A 22015-nucleotide genomic window follows, 5' to 3' on the forward strand; every position below is an offset into this window, starting at 1 on the left:
TCATGGGGGACAGAGATTTCTATTATACGAAATACGGTAAACTATTCTGACATCTTGGGAAGCCACTATGCAATACTGGTGAACCTACTTCTTTGTCTGGCAACTGTATATTAGTTTTCTTGAGAGTATTCGATCAGTGCTGGCATACTTCTAAATAGCTCTAATGTTGTATTACCAATACATAAACAATACCAATAACTACCACCAAACTAATTTGCATCAAGTTCTTTTCCAACTTGGAAGTTAAAATGTCTGAGAATACTTGTAATATGATGTTGTACCCTTTAAAAAGCTGAATATCTAGTAGGATGACTGGTTTGGCAGTTAACATGGATTGCATACAACTGAATATCATCAAAATCACCAATAAACAACAGTGAATTGCTAGGGACTGGGTAGTGGATTCTGTTACACAAGTGACGGTGCATCCCTACAGAATAGCTAATGGCACAAAAGTATTGACCAGGTTTTTGGAGCACTAGTGTACAAGGTTCACCTCAGCCTTGTCTTTGTGTCTGAGATGTCATAAAATTACCACCACTGCTGAAGAGATAGACACACATGGCTAGAAAGGTTAGACACTACTGGATAAACATTTACATCATCAATGAAAAAGTGTGCCTGTACAAACATGTTCTCTCTTATAATACTACTTTCCTGTGTAATTCTGGTGGAAAAATTACAATAGAACCCAGGTTCTAAGTTAAGCAACATTTCCAAATGGTTTCTTTGATTTGAATTTTATAGAAAATTAATATTAAAATCTTCAAAAACTATTATTTGCTTTTTTGTCTTTTAAGTTGGCATAAAAATGACTCAAATTTTTCTAACAATATTTGAAGCTTTCCAATCACTTGTTTGAATAGATCTGAAAGCAGCAGCAGCTCATAGTTGACAGCTTTGAGGTGCAACCACCCCAAAAGAGCTATTTTTCAATCATCTATCACAGAATTTAAATTATCAGGAAGCATTTTGAGTATTTTCCACATGGATTTAAATAACAATATAATTTTTTTTATTTGTTTGGACTGCTAATTTATGTTATGATATGACCAGTTTCAACTGTGTTTTAGAACATTGCTGGCACAACTGAAACCAGTCATGTCATTACGTAAATTTGGAATCTAGACAAATTGGTATGACAGCACGCACTACCAATGTGTTCCAAAGTGCCGCACTTAAAAATGGGATTTTTCTGGGGCTCATTCCTCATGTTCCATTGGTGATAGAAAGGTAGGGTTATGTGTTGGGCTAGGGACCATCTGTATATCCAACAGAAGGATCATATTATTGCAACTGTCTTACAGTACAGGGTCAATTTTCTAATATTATACACTTCCTCAAGCTTAGGTAAGTGTAGCAAGTCTGTTGGTTCTTTTTGCATGAGATGCGGTCTATGGTGTGTCTTAAGGGGCTTATGGAGGCTTCATTTATTTCATGAGCAGTTACTGAGAAAACCAGAAAATAGAATTTTTCACCATTTTTTCACTTTCAGCAGCAGATACCTAAATAACTAACTACAGCAAATTGCTCAAATTTTAACGATATATTCTCTAGATATTTATCAAGTAGTTCTTTATCTGTTATCAAGAAACACTCCAAAAGCATGGTTTTTGGATACCAAAACTGAGAAATGAATTCCAAGATGGCTATGCACAGAATACGGCAGAAATTTTTGTGGTACATTTCTAAGATCCTGATCTCAAATAACCTGAGGTGTAAAATTAGATTTGCGTTATTTCAATGTCACTCCAGCAACCTATCAAAATTTTACTGACTCATAAAGTTCTTTTCATGTAAGTGACATGCCCTGCCATAGAAAGGGAAAGAAGGGAACCAGTGGAAAAATGCTCCTGACAGAGCACAAAAAGAATGAATATGCTCCTGGTTAAAAGATTATTGAGTGAAGAGGGGGTTCCAACTGTCTTATTCTACCTTCATCAGCTCCTTCAAAAAGTTTGTCATGCGAACATATTCACAATTTTTTATGCCTAGAGAAAAGAAGACAGCGTCAGAGGGAAATAGATGGAAAAGTAATAAATATTGGAAGATAGTAGATAGTGGTAATGGTATAGAAGGAGCAAAGGAGACAATGGCAGTGTGTGAGAGAGAGGGACACAGTGGCAGTGGAACATAGTTGGCACTGAAAGAACAGTGCTAGGAAAAGAGTGAAGGAGGCAGTGCAGTGGGAGAGGAATAAAGAGAAGGAGAAAGTGGAAGTGAATGAGACCAGTGATAATGAGAGACAGAGTCTATGATAATGACAGTGTGGAAGAGAGAGCTAGTGAAGTAAACAGAGACAGGCAGTGGGAAGGAATGAATGAGATAGCAGCAGTAAGATAGAGCAAAAGGAAGAATGACAGTAAGAAGAGACAGTAGTAGTAGGATAGAACAGCAGAGACTGCAAATCTGAGAAGGAGATGGTGACAGTGAGAGAGATAGTGACAATGAGGTAGGCTGAATGAGTGAGTGAGAATGGGCAAGTGGGAATGGATGCATGTGAGATTTACACAACGGATTAGTGGGTATGAGCAAGTAGAGATAGGGGAGCTTGTGGGAGTGAGAAGTGAATTATATGTTAAAAAGCGCTGGAATATGTTTGAATGCCAAAATTTTTAAAGGCGCTGAGGAAGGTAGAATGAGGCAGCTGGTACCCCACTATAATAGTCAGTGTGTTTTAAACAGGAGGATATTTGTCGTTTTTTGTGTACTGATTTTGCCAGTTGTTTAAATTTTGCATTGAAAATAAAGATCGCTATTCCACATACTTGAACATATAAAGTCTTATAAGATATAGTTAATGACAGTCAACTCTTATATAACTGTTAATACTGAGTGATATTTTTCAAACAGGCAGTAGTTAGTGTTAAGGCTGTACCCTGCAGTCAGTTCCATGTAGCAGAGATTTTGTACTGTGACTTCTATGGAGTACAGCTCTTATTGGCTTCTAGAAGGCTCAGCTATCTAAGCTTAATGGAGCTGCACCAAGCCACACAATTTTCACACCTCACTGCTTACAGTGAAGGGGGATCAACACTGTGGCTAAACCTTCACTCTCGACTCTCTCTATCATACTCTGATCTGTCACAAATAAATGTTTCATATTGATGTTTTGATAGTGTGGCATATATTTCTTTTTATTGCTGGCATTGGGATTTCTATGCATTCTAAGTCCATAAATGTTTCAACAAGGTGCACTAGAATAGGTAAAAGTGTCACCACTTAGAATGACTTGAATGGTTGATTAGATGAAATGAAGAGTCCTATTAATTTTGATTACTAACAAGTTCCTTGCTTGATAATGGTGACTTTTTGATAAAATGTGTTAATTAAGACAATTTTTTTGAGACTTAAGTGAAAGGGACAAAAACATCGGTAGAAGTCTCCAGCACTCAACATCGGTAGAAGTCTCCAGCACTCAAGAATTTGACCACACTGGTAACACATTCACAGCCTTCTGCAATACGGAAACTATTAACCACATCTGGTTAAAAGTAAATTAAAATAAAATAAATGTAAATGAAAAGTTAGACTGTACAAAGATTACTTAAAGACACTATGAAAAAAAGAACATGCTGTGGAAAAGGAACCCCAGGACAAGAAATTTTTTCTTTGCTCTCACATTTAGATGTTTTTTAATTATAAGTAGTGCCTCAGTGTGAAGCTTTATACATAGCATAAAACAGAAAACTACACTGAAGTGCCAATGGAACTATCGTAGGCATGCATATTCAAATACAGAGATATGTAAACAGGCAGAATACAACATTGCAGCAGGCAATGCCTATATAAGACAAGTGTCTGGAGCAGTTGTTAGATCTGTTATTGCTGCTACAATGGCAGGTTATCAAGATTTAGGGGAGTTTGAACGAGGTGTTATAGTCGGCATATGAGCGATAGGAGTCAGCATCCCAGAGGTAGCAATGAAGTGGGGATTTTCCTGTACAACCAATTCACGAGCGTACTGTGATAACAGGAATCTGGTAAAACATCAAATCCTTGCCATTGCTGTGGCCAGGAAAAGATCGTGCAAGAACAGAACCAATGAAGACTCAAGAAAATTGTTCAATGTGACAGAAGTGCAAGCCTTCCACAAACTGCTGCAAATTTCAATGCTGGGCCTTTAACAAGTGTTAGTACGAACTGTTCAACGAAACATCATCGATGTGGGCTTTCGGAGCAGAAAATCCCACTCGTATACCCTTCATGACTGCATGACACACAGCTTTACACCTCAGCTGGGCCTGTCAACACTGACATTGGACTGTTGATGATTGGAAACATGTTACCTGGTCGGATGAGTCTCGTTTAAAATTGTATTGAGCAGATGGACGGACGTATACGGGTATGGAGACAACCTCATGAATCCATGGACCCTGCATGGCAGCAGAGGACTGTTCAAGCTGGTGGAGGCTCTGTAATGGTGTGGGGCATGTGAAGTTGTAGTCATATGGGACGCCTAATATGTCTAGATACGACTCTGTCAGGTCACACATATATAAGCATCCTGTCTGATTGTGTCCATTGTGCATTCTGACAAACTTGGGCAATTCCAGCAGGCCAATGCAACATGCCACACATCCAGAATTGATACACAGTGGCTCCAGGAACACTCTTCTGAGTTTAAACACTTCCGCTGGCCACCAGACTGCCCAGACATGAACATTATTGAACGTATCTGGGATGCCTTGCAATGTGCTGCTCAGAAGAGATCTCCACCCCCTCATACTCTTACGGATTTAGGGACAGCCCTGCAGGATTCATGGTGTCAATTTCCTCCAGCACTACTTCAGACATTTGTCAAGTCCATACCATGTTTTGTTGCGGCACTTCTGTGTGCTCATGGAGACCCTACACATTATTAAAGCCTTTGTAACTAAATGGTTAACGTCACTGCCTTCAGTTGGGAGGGACCTGGGTTCAGTTTCTAGTACCTCCGAAGACTTTTTATGAGATAGAGAGGTCTGGAATGGGGTCCACTCAGCTGTGTGAGACCAAATCAGGAGCCGCTTGAATAAAGAAGCAGTGGTTCCACCGGTATTCCATCTACTGGCAACAATAGCTGGAGGGATTGGTGACATGCTGATCACATACTCACAATCACACATCACTCCTAATACTACCTATGCAACAGCTGGGCAATTGGTACAGTCCTAAGGCCAAATCCATGAGTGATGTTTATGTTTATTATAATTGTTGTAACTACTGTGCCAAACTGAACACTCAGTGTGACGTTCAACTATGCCTATGGACAACCACTTGGTACTTTTTAAATAATGATGTAAGCATTTTAGATTCACTTGATCAACTATATTTTGGTTACATTTAACTTGCAGTTCTCAATTCTGATAGAAGAACATTGTATCTGTGTCCCTTCATCCAAATGTACTGACCTCCTGGCATTGTGTTTGACATTTCTCAACATGTGTCTTCTTTGCTATACCATCCTCTGTTTCCTCACATGATAAGATAACACAAGGATTTCCATCAGGTGAAGGCCACTGTTCTCCAACCTTTGAAAACAGAAAGAAATTGTGAGGTGTTAACAAAAAGCAATTCTATGACATATTATTTGAGATGCAAAGAGCACAGAGGTTTCAACTGATCTACAGAAGTATCCTCTTTATAACTACAGAGCAGCAAAAAATGCACTTTACCGTGGCAGGTAATCCAAAGCTGGATATTAATAATTCTAGGGGTTCTCAATCAGTACTACATGACAGAAAACCAAAATTAAAGTCTCCATGAACAATGATTCTACAGTTATGTCTGCATAACATTCTTAAAACTGTTGATAGCTGTTTTATGAAGCTCAACATGTCTCCTGCTAGTGGTTTTTAAACCATTAGTGCTATTAGCTTGGGCAATGAAACAAAAGATGAGAGGAGTGTATTTTTAAAGGCTACTCACTTGGTAGGTACGTCCTCCCTCTTGGCATGCAATCTTTTCATAGAGAGGGCAGCATTCGCCATACTTTTTCTTCTCTTCTATTACATAATCTTGATCAGTTACAGGTTCAAGACAAGGGCTTATATTGCACTCTGGGTGATATGGGCCTGGTGTGCTTCCTATGCACTCACAATATTTGCAAGGGCCATCCTGCCATCGTTCACCAGGCTGAAAGCAGAAACACATCATGAAATATCCACTGAAACAGTAAAACCAAATAGTAATTTAGAAAAAAAACTTTCATCTTTTTCAGAGATAGGCACATGATCAATTTATCCATCAAATATTGGAATTACTTGTGTTAACTTGTTAATACTGATGATGATTATGAAAAGTGTTGAATGCAAGACATATATGAAAGTAAAACATGGCGGCTAGTGTAAAAGTCTATCATGCATCTTGGTAAGAAAAGTGTCAATTTTTCTGGTAAAAAGAAAGTGTGTGTTCAATATAAACATGAAATATCGAAACTGAATGACCGTGTTACTAAATTACAACTTATGATCAGTGAACTGAAAGTGGATATTAGTAAACTTACATTAGAAAAAAATGTTGAAACAGGAAATGACGACAGAAAACTTGACTTATTTGGATAAGTTGACAAAAGATATATGCATAAACAGTTAACAGAGTGTCGGAAATCAAAAAAAGTGTGAAAGCAGCATAAATTTAGTGCACAACAACGTCTGTTATCTACAATAAATTACGAAAACTCCAGAAGTAAACAAAGTGCTCTTGCATCGTCAAGAAGTAATGTGTTTAGTAACTCCTGTAAAATAAATAACAACAGCTACAAGAAAGTTTTAAGTACTGGAAAGCATGCAGGTACAAGACACAAGATTTTATTTCTATCTGGTAGTCCTGGATGACACTGCACTAGTTTACTAAATCAGACACTTCCACGAACATATTTTGTGACGTCTGTTGTCAAACCAAATACACAGTTGAAATATGTTGTTAATAACATTGAAGAAAAGGTAAAGGATTTCAGTAAATTTGAATGTGTTATTGTCCTGCCTGGAACAAATGATGTAGTTTCAGATATCAAGGATTACCAATGCACTGTGAACATGATACTCACAAAATCTATGAACACTAAAGTGATTCTGTGTACAGTGCCCTACAGATACGACAGGGTGGACTGGAATGACAAAATATACAAAATGGATACATTCTTGATGGAATTTGTTGCCCAGTACAGTCACGCTGAGGTACTGGATGTAAATCTCTTTTTAAGGAGGACTGATTATACAAAGCATGGGCTACATTTGGTGCTGAAAGGGAAGGAAAAATTATGCATGAACCTTCATTATTCAGCCATGATTCAGCCCACCGCACCATCACTGATCTCTGTTAACTGCTTGAAACAGGCAGATCGGTCACTCAACGAAACCGTATGCTTACAATATGGGAAAATAACAGAAGACAAAACCAAAAAATTAACAGCAAATATGCATACCATGGAATGAACAAGTGACAAGGAAGGAACACAGAAGACAGTATCACCACAGTATATGAAAATAACAGAAGAAGAAACCAAAAAGTTAACAGTAAATATGCGTTCAGTGGAATGAACAAATGGCAGGGAACCAGCACAGAAGACATCACCATGTAAAAAGACTGAGAAGGAAGCTGTACCAGAGTGGACAGAAGTTAAAAACAACAGGTCACGACAAAGCACCAGGCAGAAGTTAGCATCCAAACAACATATGAAGGATGTTTTATGGCTCAATCCACTGCAGAAGAAAACAACCAAGAAGAAGTCCAGGGCCCCTAGGAGGTGAAAATCAGGTCAGAAACAGAAAGACTAGAGCCTACTCTTCAAAGAAGTAACCAAGCCAGAAACATAACTGTCATAGAACTGAATAATTCTTTAACTATCCTATATCATAATGTACAGGGCTTAACCAGTAAGCTGTATGAGTTAGAGGTCCTTTTGAATGGTTCATTTAAGGAGATTTCTATCTTGTGTATAACTGAACACTGGCTACAAGAACTACAAAAATGTGCAGTTGGGATCTCAGACTTCCAGTTGGTCAGCAGCTTTTGCACGGAAACATACAGAGGGGGAAGTAAGCTGTATGAGTTAGAGGTCCTTTTGAATGGTTCATTTAAGGAGATTTCTATCTTGTGTATAACTGAACACTGGCTACAAGAACTACAAAAATGTGCAGTTGGGATCTCAGACTTCCAGTTGGTCAGCAGCTTTTGCACGGAAACATACAGAGGGGGTGTAACATGTATATATGTAAGAACTGGTATTAAATCAAAGGAAATTAGGCTTAAAAGTGTCTACTGAATTGAAAAAGGAATATTGTTTATGTGAACTAACAGATAGTAAAATTGTAATTACATGTATATATAGGTCCCCATCTGGCAATTTTGTATTATTCTCTGCAAATTTGGAAAATCTTCTGAATTATCTAAACAGACAGTCAAAATACATAATTGTGCTTGGGGATTTCAATATTAATTTCAAGGACAACTGTAAAAAAGGGCAAAAACTTGTTAATCTACTAAAAACATAGAACATGGACATGTGTGTGGAAGATACCATGAGATACAGCTGCAAGAGTGAAAGTACTATAGATACAATATTCATTGGCAAATCAAAATGTGGCTTTAATCTGAGGTATTGGATACAGGTTTCTCTGATCATCAAGCAGTTAAATTGGCTTTCGAGAAATCTCGTGAGAGAAGTGACAACAGGAGATATATTGAGAAAAGATTAATTAATGATGACAGCATTAGGGTAGTTAATCTAATGTTAAAAATGTAAACTGGGACCTGGAAAGCTTTAGTTCTGTAGATATGAAATTCAATAAGTTCTTGTCAAATCATAAATACTGCTTTGATAGTTACTTCCCTCTGAAGAGAATGAAAATAAACAAATTCATGGATAACAAATCAAAGAGTCATCAGAAAGTCTTAGGATGCTATATAAGTGTGCAAAGCAAAATACTATCTTGACACCATATGCCAAGTGTTATAGGAAAAAGCACAGGGAAGCTATAATTGCTGCAAAAAGGAAGTACAATGAATCATATATTAGAAAAGGTAACAACAAAACAAAATCTATGATGGAAAGTTATTAATAATTATACAGGCAAACATGAAAGTGGAAGTAATAAAATCACCATAAAACACAAAAATGAAGTTGTTGATGGTCCACTTCTAATAGCTAATATATTTAATGATCATTATATTAATGTAGCCGAAAACATGATCACCACTAAATATAATCCAAAGACAAAGGTAACAACTCCAATAAATGAACGGACAGTGTACCTATATCCCGTAACACCCAAAGAAGTACAAATGGCTATCAGCAAACTAAAGAGTAAAATGACATGTGGATTTGATGGTGTCCCTGACAATATTATTAAATATAGTACCAATAATGTTGTCTCTCAACTTGGGACATAATCAATGGCTCCTTTGAAACTGGTGTGTTTCCAAATAAACTTAAGCAGTCTACAGTAATACCAGTTTCTAAAAGTGGTGACAAGTTTGACATTAAAAATTTGAGACCTCTATCATTATTATCTGTATCTTTGAAAATAATCAAAAGAATAATGTATGAGAGATTGCTAGATTTCCTAAACAAAAATAAAATTCTTGTAAATGCACAGAATGGTTTCAGGAAAGGCAAGTTTACACAAACAGCTCTCTTCAGTGTCCTAAAACTTCAGAATGAGATTTTCACTGTGCGGAAGAGTGTGCGCTGATATGAAACTTCCTGGCAGATTAAAACTGTGTGCCAGACCAAGACTCAAACTCGGGACCTTTGCCTTTTGTGGGCAAGTGCTCTACCAACTGAGCTACCCAAGCATGACTTACGACCCTTCCTTACAGCTTCAATTCTGCCAGTAACTCGTCTCCTACCTTCCAGACTTCACAGAAGCTCTTCTGCAAACTTTGCAGAACTAGCACTCCTGAAAGAAAGGATATTGCGGTGATATGGCTTAGCCACAGCCTAGGGGTGTTTCCAGAATGAGATATTCACTCTGTGGCAGAGTGTGCACTGATATGAAACTTCCTGGCAAATTGAAACTGTGTGCTGGACCGAGACTCGAACTCGGGACCCTTGCCTTTCACGGGCACTTGGTAGAGCACTTTCCTGCAAAAGGTAAAGGTCTCGAGTTCAAGTCTCAGTCTGGCACACAGTTTTTTTCAACAGCTGATACTATATTATTTTCTGATGATACCAGCTTTATTATAAAAGGGAAGAATGATTATGAGATGCAGAAAAAAATTGACAAAACAGCAGAAGTGGCAGAAAAGTGGTTTAAAGGTAACTGTCTAGTTGTCAATGACAAGAAAAACCATATAAGAAACAAAAATAGGACCAAAGTAAAATCCACATTATCGAATAGCCACATTCAGCAAAAGAATCACATAAAATTTTTAAGATTATGGGTGGATGAGCATCTAAGATGGGAAAACATGTAGAAATGCTTAACAAAAAAATTAAGCAAGTACTGCTACATATTAAGAGTTCTTAAAGATTGCTGCAATACTGAAACAATGTTAAGTGCATATAATGCAGACATGCATAGTCTACTGAAGTGTGCTTTTGCAAAGCAGTCTTTTAAGCTCCAAAAGAAAGCTTTAAGATTAATAAGTTATGTTGCTTACAGAAGACCATGTAGAGGTATCTTTAAGGAATTATAAATCATGACTTTACCATTTATATTTAAATTTGAAAGCATATGCTTCATTAAAAACCATTAAGTTTCACCTTTGAATAGTGAGATCCACCATTATCAAACAAGGAACAGGGATGACTATCATAGGGATGTGCACAGAAAATCAATATATCAGGACAGTGCTGTGTACAAACCAAAAATTCTGTACAGTGCATTGCCAGATAGCATCAAAAAAATACCAAACAGTAATACATTCAAAAAAGAACTAAAAAATCTACTAATAAACAACAGCTTCTACACCATTAACAAATACCTGGAATTTCGCTCAAATCTGTAGATCTACTTCATAACTCTCTAAACAAAAATTCATAATTATCAACCATACCTAGACAAAACCAATCTTCTTTCATCTAAGTATGTATGTAAGTAATAATGCACCTAGCTTTTGTGTATGTTACTATGCCTCGTTAACTAAAGTACTGGTATTTAATAGTTTTAGTAAAATCAGCCAAGAGGTTTTACAAGCTTTTCTTCTGTCTGTATGTATGTAAGCAGAATAATGTTTTTGTTATATAGATGTGTTGATACAAATGATAAGATTATGTACATGATTTAAACATGTAATATTTTATACTGTTCTGTACTTCGACAAGTCCAGTATCATGAATTTGATAATATGGGCACTAAATAAATGAATAAACATATACCACAAAAAGGACACAAAGTAAAATCATTAAATAAAAAAAGAAAGCAGGTACACAGAAGCAATTGTGCGAGATAATGTGGAGTATATTAAAACACAGTTGAAAGGATTATGGGTACTATAATTTATTTTCATCAAAAAATATGTACATCACTTTTTTTGTCAAGTAAATTAGAGGGCACATTCACTTTAATATTATAGTACTCTTTTGTCAGAATGCTAAACATTCCCCACATCTTTGCTTTAGATGTAAAGGAGCTGAAAAAAGTCTTGGCGATTTTTGTGTACAGCAAAAAGAAGAAACCCAAATATTTCTGCAACAGAGAATGTTCAGGCGCATATTTGAAGCACTGTTGCCAGAATAGGTCAATGTGTAAATACTCAGAGTCATAAACAAGGAAAATATTTTGTCCTTAATGTCAAAAACTAAACCAAAATGTGAAATTAGTTTTGTTGTTACCTAATTCATACTTTATGCAAGCAAGATTGAGAAAACTGACGCAAGAGAGTGGAACTTTAATTTCCTCCATTCATTCACACATTCTGTTCCATAAATCCCCTCATGAAGGAAGGGATGTAGAATGGGTAAAGTTATCCAACACTATGAGGGTTGAGCAGCTAGGATGTTGTTCACCTGGCTGATCCTGTGCTTTTTCATAGCTTTTCTGCATTTTGTGTAGCAGGTTCTACTGCATAGATCTTAGGTCAGTTAATTGCTTGGTTTCTTTTTCTATCAAATACTCAAAAGAAACATGGCTTTACATCAGTGACAATTTTTTTATATTGAAATGAATATGTGTTATTTTCACAACTACAACCAAAATTTTTTTATCTTTCCTAAATGAAAAAAGGATTAGAAGATGCTAGTATTACAAATAAAACTGTTTGAAAATGGGGGATTACAAGATATTGGTACTGAAAATAAAACTGTTTGAAAATACATGTTTTTAAGAAAGCTAACTTGTCATGTTTGCCTTAGTATAAAAAATTTCACAGCACTTTAGAAAACAAATTCCCACATCACATGTGTCAGAATATTATCTGGTATCTTTCCCTGCTACTTTCACAGATCTTATTTGCTTAGTTCAGCACGAATCTTAGATCTCCTGTGACACCATTTTGACATTTCTCTAACGGGTATCAATTTAAGAAGATGTCTTTTACTGAGTCTGTTTACAGGTGAATTACTTTGAGTGAATGTAACATTCTGTCCTGGATTTTCCATTGTTTGGTTTACTTTCAGTGAAAGTTGATGTGAGTCCTCCTTTGTTCACTGTGGTTCTGTCTCAGCAGCCAGAGACAGTGGTTCTGCATGTGAGTTGCATCAGCGTATGTGCGCGCGCGCTTGTGTGTGTGTGTGTGTGTGTGTGTGTGTGTGTGTGTGTGTGTGTGTGTGTGTGTTCTCTAATTCAGAAGAAGGCCCTGTGGCTGAAAGCTTATTTGTCTAACAGTCTTTTTGTTGTGCCTGTCTATGACCCACCACGTCCTCTTTATGATGAGTAGCAGTCTACCCTTTTCATAATCTTGCCATTGTTTCATGCTGGATTTTCCATTGTCTGAACCTATATTACAGGTGACAGTGAGCCAACTTGCTGACTATGAAGATCTTGGTTACACTATCAGTAACTTTGAATACAGTTTGCATTTTCTGCTTTGTTCCAATGCTAACTTTGCGCAGGGATATGCTGCACTTTTTGCAGAGATATGCATGAAAATCTATGTTAAAGGTCGTGATGATACCAAAGTAAACTTAAAATGTGGAAAATGTTGTAACACAACATTGTTAATGATGGGAAAACATTGTATTGAGAGAACAAGGACTTCTGTTGGGACTGACAAAAATGAATTAAAGAAGAAGGAAAACATAAAATACGAGAATGTAAAATCAGGGTTTTACTATGCTTTGAAGGAAGCCACTAGTCTACCCTATTTAGATGCTGCCTTTATTTACACTGCTCCCTATTACAAATGCAACATAAAAAAGGATAGTAAATTTCAAAATTTTACTTATTTTTTGCATACAGTCTAGATAGAAGAATATATGATTAAATAAATGTATACAGATGACAAGGTTGTTGGGCACAGCAACGTTTAAAGTGTTAAGCGAAGACGTAACAATGGTCACAGCACCATTAATCTGTGATGCTCCAGAGACCGCCACACTGTCCATGTGGATACTTGTCTTATTTACACTGGTCCCTATTACAAATGCAACATAAAAAAGGATAGTAAATTTCAAAATTTTACTTATTTTTTTGCATACAGTCTAGATAGAAGAATATATGATTAAATAAATGTATACAGATGACAAGGTTGTTGGGCACAGCAACTTTTAAAGTGTTAAGTGAAGACGTAACAATGGTCACAGCACCATTAATCTGTGATGTTCCAGAGACCAGCACACTGTCCATGTGGATACTTGTCTTCCTGCACATAAGCCCATTTCCTGTATCAAGCAATGCAACATGACTGTATGATTCTCCAAATCTGAGTGAACAATATTCTGTTTCTCAAGCACGAGTCATGCTGGGCTGCTGTAATCATGCAACAAACTGAGGATGGCCATCTCGAATCCAATGATTCTGTATTCATATGGCAGACGTGGGGATCCCAAGAAATGTGAGCAGTAATATCATGGGGTGATAAACCACAGGTTGATTGGCCAGGATCCTACATCTACATCTACATTTATACTCCGCAAGCCACCCAACGGTGTGTGGTGGAGGGCACTTTACGTGTCACTGTCATTACCTCCCTTTCCTGTCCCAGTCGCGTATGGTTCGTGGGAAGAACGACTGTCTGAAAGCCTCCGTGCGCGCTCTAATCTCTCTAATTTTACATTCGTGATCTCCTCGGGAGGTATAAGTAGGGGGAAGCAATATATTCGATACCTCATCCAGAAACGCACCCTCTCGAAACCTGGCGAGCAAGCTACACCGCGATGCAGAGCGCCTCTCTTGCAGAGTCTGCCACTTGAGTTTATTAAACATCTCCGTAACACTATCACGGTTACCAAATAACCCTGTGACGAAACGTGCCACTCTTCTTTGGATCTTCTCTATCTACTCCGTCAACCCGATCTGGTACGGATCCCACACTGATGAGCAATACTCAAGTATAGGTCGAACGAGTGTTTTGTAAGCGACCTCCTTTGTTGATGGACTACATTTTCTAAGCACTCTCCCAATGAATCTCAACCTGGTACCCGCCTTACCAACAATTAATTTTATATGATCATTCCACTTCAAATCGTTCCGCACGCATACTCCCAGATATTTTACAGAAGTAACTGCTACCAGTGTTTGTTCCGCTATCATATAATCATACAATAAAGGATCCTTCTTTCTATGTATTCGCAATACCTTACATTTGTCTACGTTAAGGGACAGTTGCCACTCCCTGCACCAAGTGCCTATCCGCTGCAGATCTTCCTGCATTTCGCTATAATTTTCTAATGCTGCAACTTCTCTGTATACTACAGCATCATCCGCGAAAAACCGCATGGAACTTCCGACACTATCTCTCATGAACAAATAAAGCGAGTTGGGTCTCACACGATCACTGTTTCCGGAATCCATGTTGATTCCTACATAGTAGATTCTGGGTTTCCAAAAACAACATGATACTCGAGCAAAAAACATGTTCTAAAATTCTACAACAGATCGACGTCAGAGATATTGGTCTATAGTTTTGTGCATCTGCTCGAAGACCCTTCTTGAAGACTGGGACTACCTGTGCTCTTTTCCAATCATTTGGAACCCTCTGTTCCTCTAGAGACTTGCGGTACATGGCTGTTAGAAGGGGGGCAAGTTCTTTCGCGTACTCTGTGTAGAATCGAATTGGTATCCCGTCAGGTCCAGTGGACTTTCCTCTGTTGAGTGATTCCAGTTGCTTTTGTATTCCTTGGACACTTATTTTGATGTCAGCCATTTTTTCGTTTGTGCAAGGATTTAGAGAAGGAACTGCAGTGCGGTCTTCCTCTGTGAAACAGCTTTGGAAAAAGGTGTTTAGTATTTCAGCTTTACACGTGTCATCCTCTGTTTGAATGCCATCATCATCCTGGAGTGTCTGGATATGCTGTTTCGAGCCACTTACTGATTTAACGTAAGACCAGAACTTCCTAAGATTTTCTGTCAAGTCGGTACATAGAATTTTACTTTCGAATTCACTGAACGCTTCACACATAGCCCTCCTTACACTAATTTTGACATCGGTTAGCTTCTGTTTGTCTGAGAGGTTTCAGCTGCCTTTAAACTTAGAGTGAAGCTCTCTTTGCTTTCGCAGTAGTTTCCTAACTTTGTTGTTGTACCGCGGTGGGTTTTTCCCGTCCCCCACAGTTTTACTCGGCACGTACCTGTCTAAAACGCATTTTACGATTGCCTTGAACTTTTTCCATAAACACTCAACATTGTCAGTGTCGGAACAGAAATTTTCGTTTTGATCTGTTAGGTAGTCTGAAATCTGCCTTCTATTACTCTTGCTAAACAGATAAACCTTCCTCCCTTTTTTTATATTCCTATTAACTTCCATATTCAGGGATGCTGCAACGGCCTTATGATCACTGATTCCCTGTTCTGCACATACAGAGTCGAAAAGTTCGAGTCTGTTTGCTATCAGTAGGTCCAAGATGTTATCTCCACGAGTCGGTTCTCTGTTTAATTGCTCGAGGTAATTTTTGGATAGTGCACTCAGTATAATGTCACTCGATGCTCTGTCCCTACCACCTGTCCTAAACATCTGAGTGTCCCAGTCTATATCTGGTAAATTGAAATCTCCACCTAAGACTATATCATACTGAGGAAATTTATGTGAAATGTATTCCAGATTTTTTCTCAGTTGTTCTGCCACTAACGCTGCTGAGTCGGGAGGTCTGTAAAAGGAGCCAATCATTAACCTAGCTAGGTTGTTGAGTGTAACCTCCACCCATAATAATTCACAGGAACTTTCCACTCCTACCTCACTACAGGATAAACTACTACTAACAGCGACAAACACGCCACCACCGGTTGCATGTAATCTGTCCCTTCTAAGCACCGTCTGTGCCTTTGTAAAAATTTCGGCATAATTTATCTCTGGCTTCAGCCAGCTTTCTGTACCTATAACGATTTCAGCTTCGGTGCTTTCTATCAGTGCTTGAAGTTCCGGTACTTTACCAACACAGCTTCGACAGTTTACAATTACAATACCGATTGCTGCTTGGTCCCTGCATGTCCTGACTTTGCCCTGCACTCTTTGAGGCTGTTGCCCTTTCTGTACTTGCCCGAGGCCATCTAACCTAAAAAACCGCCCAGTCACCGCCACACAACCCCTGCTACCCGTGTAGCCACCTGCTGTGTGTAGTGGACTCCTGACCTATCCAGCGGAACCCGAAACCCCACCACCCTATGGCGCAAGTCGAGGAATCTGCAGCCCACACGGTCGCAGAACCGTCTCAGCCTCTGATTCAGACCCTCCACTCGGCTCTGTACCAAAAGTCCGCAGTCAGTCCTGTCGACGATGCTGCAGATGGTGAGCTCTGCTTTCATCCCGCTAGCGAGACTGGCAGTCTTCACCAAATCAGATAGCCGCCGGAAGCCAGAGAGGATTTCCTCCGATCCATAGCGACACACATCATTGGTGCCGACATGAGCGACCACCTGCAGATGGGTGCACCCTGTACCCTTCATGGCATCCGGAAGGACCCTTTCCACATCTGGAATGACTCCCCCGGTATGCACACGGAGTGCACATTGGTTTTCTTCCCCTCTCTTGCTGCCATATCCCTAAGGGGCCCCATTACGCGCCTGACGTTGGAGCTCCCAACTACCAGTTAGCCCACCCTCTGCGACTGCCCGGATCTTGCAGACTGAGGGGCAACCTCTGGAACAGGACAAGCAGCCATGTCAGGCCGAAGATCAGTATCAGCCTGAGACAGAGCCTGAAACCGGTTCATCAGACAAACTGGAGAGGCCTTCCGTTCAGCCCTCCGGAATGTCTTTCGCCCCCTGCCACACCTTGAGATGACCTCCCACTCTACCACAGGTGAGGGATCAGCCTCAATGCGGGCAGTATCCCGGGCAACCACAGTCTTAGTCCGATCGGGGGATGCGTGGGGACGAGCTGGCCGTCCCCGACAAACCCCCATCCGGACCCCCACAGTGATACCCATTGGCAACAGCCTCAAACTGTGTGACCGAAGTCAACACTGCCTGAAGCTGGGAGCGAAGGGATGCCAACTCAGCCTGCATCCGAACACAGCAGTTGCAGTCCCTATCCATGCTAAAAACTGTTGTGCAAAGAACGTCTGAACTAATCTACAGAAAGCGCAAACAAATCGACAAAATTTAAACGGTTATTAAAATACAAGATTGCCTAGTAAATGCAGTAATGCTGTTACTTGCGCACTGCTGACACACTGCTCGGCGGCGGAAGGAGACTACGCGATTTTACACTATTCAGGTACTAAAACGTGATGCTACAACTCTCAAATACTGTAATACGCCCGAAATTTATGAATTAAACAATGCAAGTACCAAAAACACGCAAAGAAATTAAGAATTAAACTATGTAACAAATGAGTGAGCTAGGAGTATATGACTTGCTGCTGCAGCTGCTTATCCAACGGCGGCAGGGAGCACACTGACTGTGACCAACCAAAACTGGCTGTGCAAAACAAAAACAGAAGACAAACGACTACGCGAATTTACACTATTCAGGTACTAAAATGCGATGCTACAACTCTCAAATACTATAATACGCCAGAAATTTATGAATTAAACAATGCAAGTACCAAAAACACGCAAAGAAATTAAGAATTAAACTATGTAACAAATGAGTGAGCTAGGAGTATACGACTTGCTGCTGCAGCTGCTTATCCAACGGCGGCAGGGAGCACATCCTGCTGCTGCCATTTAATTCCGACATGTGCTGGTACACTTTGTCCTTCTTATGCGAGACATAAAATAATCTTGTTACAAACAGACAACATTCAAATGTAATTTCTGAATGAGAAATCAACTGCGTACAGAATGTAGATGGTGTTATTCCTATTTACTGTGTGTAAGTGCACTGAAATGTTAGATATTTGCTTATCCAACTATGTAGTTCACCTCATGTCATTTTGACAAACAACCCTTATTAGTAAATGGAGTTTTGATGGCCATCAATGTAATACTTCAAACTAAGTATTTATGTAACTTTACATGGAGCATTGTCAGTAGTCTATATTCTGGTAATACCAAGATCTCCTTAATACACATTTTAGAGTTAATGAAAATTTACATTTCTGACTCCAAATATTTTATAAACTATATAAGTGGATAATAAGCTATTCTTCTACTTGGTTTCAAATATCAGAATTTTCAATTTCTTGCCTGATGTCTACCAATAACTGGTTAAAGACATTTGCACCAGAACATAAATCTGCGATTTGAATCCCAGATAGGAACATATTGTCTGTATTGAGACGATTTTTACTTGAAGTATTGTGATGTGAATTTCACTGTTCATTCTAAATTCACCCTTGTTATGAACCACAAATACCATTAGAAAGTATATGTATTTAGGAGTAAAGGAGGGCTACTCAACAGAAAGCAGAAGCATTACCTCATCAACAGGAACAGACAAAAAGACAGAAAACTTGCTATGTTTTGGAGTAAATCTTCTCTCACAGTAGAGTACAAACAAACAAACAAACAAACAAAGACACACACACAAAACACACACACACACACACACACACACACACGCGCGCAAAAAAACACCACTAACACACACCCGTGCCCCTTCATAGTGCTGGCTGGGTGCACAGGCCTGTGTGTGTGTGTGTGTGTGTGTGTGTGTGTGTGTGTTGTAAAGTATTTACATCTATCTGAACTTCCCCATTATAAGAGTATACATAATCACATCTAAGTTTAAGAATCCCTAGGTTTTTCTGGAGGCTCCTGCAAAAAGTTTGGTTATTCTTACTGCATACTTCTGTAAAATAAATACTTTTTTAACTAATCTGCTATGCCTCAGAAGATTACACTATAGGACAGTAATGAATGAAAGGAAGCAAATTATGCTTGCAGTGCTGCAGGCCTATACAACAAGAGAAATTTCTAAGTGGTAAGCACGCAGGCCTGAGCTAAAAGGGCAATTTTTTTTCACCTTGACCACAACTGGATTTGTGGTGACATATACTGCTTTCTTAGCAAAAAAAGCTTCACGGACACATGGACACCACACTGAACTGTTGTTAACAGGATTTTGTCAGAAAGGTAATTAAATACTCTTTTACAAGCTAACTTCTCAAAAAAATTTGAGAGCAAAGGAATGGTTCTACAATTAGATCACATTTGTTTACCTTCACCATTATACATGAGTGGTACTACCATATACTTCAGTGTTTCAGGAAATACACCTGGACTCATTGGCTGGTTAAAAAGGTAACTAAAAGAGGGCACTGTTTCTGTTGAAATACTGTCATAGCCAGTTACCATTTTTCATTGATTAATCACTTTTGTGATCTCATTTATTGTGGATGTGGCAAAACTGGTGGCATATGCAGTCCCTGTCTAAATATATGAGGTCCAGGGTGGAATAATAAGAATATGGAAGCCATAGATTGCTCCTCACTACACAGTGAAGGTACTGAGTTGCAGGAAGACAGAAACAGAATTTCTACCACTCTATTTGCTGTGCCTGCCTGCGACTCAACAACTATTCTGTGTGGTGTGTAGCAATCTATCCTGAAACTTACTGGCAGATTAAAACTGTGTTCCTGATCGAGATCGAGGCTTGGTCCAGCACACAGTTTTAATCTGCCAGGAAGTTTCATACCAACACACACTCCACTGCAGAGTGGAAATCTCATTCAGCAATCTATGGTTTCCATATTTTTGCTATGCCAGTCCTAGTAGGACTTAGGATTGACTTTTTGTCGCTTTTACCTTCAGATACTGGTAACTGTTAAGGCAGAATTCAATGAATTTAGTGGCAGATGACTTGAATTTAACAACAGATACACTGCTGCTGACATTTTCCTTACAAAGTTTTTCATTTCTTTCTTAACAACACTCCAAATTATCTTTCCTTTCTTCTTGGAAGTTTGAATTTTTTGTGCATAGTAAATGGTTTTACATTTCTCATGACATGTGGAATATTTAGCAATACTGCATGCAGTACACCTGTAAGTTTTGATTGGAGCTAATCATCTGCGTTAAATAAAGTTCTACTTTCCTGTTATGAGGTGCTTTCCCAGTATCAGATGCTAGCTACATTTTCTTTCAACTCCACAGTAACTGTCGGTAACTCATGGTAAAGAAAACTGATACATCATGTCATAAGGATTAAATTTCTCATCTGAACCATACTTCATGATCAGGCCCAGAGGACTGCACAACACTGAATGCCCACCACATCATCTTATGTCATATGATGCCATTTGGGTGCACTACGAAGTTATTTTTCATTTTGATCAACTGAATACTTACCTTTTTGAAGAGTGTCTCCTTTTCTTGCTCATTTCTTGTCCTTTCTCCACCATTGACATCATTAGTTAGAGACAACGTGTATATACAACCATCTTTACGAGGCTCTGCAAATAGAATAACCAGATAGTACTCCACAGTATTTTAAACACAAAGATACGAAGAAACACTGTTTAACTATTCAGAACTAATTTAACACTGAATTCAAATGATTAACTGTAGTATATGTGTTATTTTCTAAATTTTCACTTAATCAATCAATCAAGTTGTTGAAGCTTGTACCCCATTTAAGATGTTAAGTCCTGGGTGGAATGCAAGTAACAGAATGAGTCTGGGTGGAATGCAAGTAATAGAATGAGTGAAGATAACAACTGGCACATAGCAAAGCCTTGAACAAAGAACATGCACATAAGGATGCTGGAAAATAATAGTTCAGCTGACAAATGGGTGTATTTTTTCTTAGCATACACAGAGATTCAGATAGATAAGAATTGTGGCAGTGGTGAAACAGGGTAAGTGAGAGGAGGACACATTAATTCTTTTTTGTTTTTTCATAATATGCTGAAGTTTTAGAGTATTATTTATCAATGAGAGACAGTTTATCGTTTGTACTGTTGCCTTTTTTGAAGTGTAGGTACACTATCAAAATTCCTCTGAGAATATATCAACAGATTTGGCTGGCAAAAAATCTGTAGCCACTGAGTGAATAATTGATAGTGAAATACAGATAGATAAAGCATTTATACAAAATTAGCTGTCAGGTCTGCACTTTATTTATCTCCGTAGATTATACATTTTGACAGTTGGCCCTCAGCAGATCAAAACACAATGGAAATTTCCATATAGTGTATCATATCAGAAACAGTACTTACATGTAATGTGTATAAGTGAGTAATATTAGAATAATTGAAAAACTCTCAAGTCTAAAACCTCTGAGTTTTTTAAAATTAACAGCCTGTTCTAGCAAGCAGATTTTTCTCAAAGACTTCTGATTATTTATCATGATATGTTATGCAAAGGAGTTTCCATTTAAATGTTTTCACTTTATGAAAAGTAGAAGGGAAAAAACGAATGTTCAGTGTTTTCAGTGTTTAATGTCAAGTCTAAAAAAAAAAAAAAAAAAAAAAAAAAAAAAAAAAAAAAAAAAAAAAAAAAAAAAGAGAGAGAAGAAGAAGAAGAAGAAGAAGAGGAGAGAGAGAGAGAGAGAGACACAGTGTGTGTGTGTGCTTATGAACATACATACATGATGACTTACAGACACA

General features: G+C 38.4%; 1 protein-coding gene across 1 annotated transcript in view; it reads right to left on the minus strand.

Moving 5' to 3' along the window:
- Window positions 1-22015, minus strand: part of LOC126473497 (hemocytin) — a 568134-nt gene that overhangs the window by 48335 nt on the left and 497784 nt on the right. The window contains exons 69-71 of the mRNA XM_050100583.1: window positions 20757-20860; window positions 5911-6117; window positions 5394-5513 (exon numbers count right to left, since the gene is read on the minus strand). Of these exons, the coding sequence (XP_049956540.1) occupies window positions 5394-5513; window positions 5911-6117; window positions 20757-20860 (431 nt within the window). The remainder of the gene's footprint in view (window positions 1-5393; window positions 5514-5910; window positions 6118-20756; window positions 20861-22015) is intronic.

This window comes from Schistocerca serialis, chromosome 4 (genome assembly GCF_023864345.2).
Source record: "Schistocerca serialis cubense isolate TAMUIC-IGC-003099 chromosome 4, iqSchSeri2.2, whole genome shotgun sequence".
Classification (NCBI taxonomy): Eukaryota; Metazoa; Arthropoda; class Insecta; order Orthoptera; family Acrididae; genus Schistocerca; species Schistocerca serialis.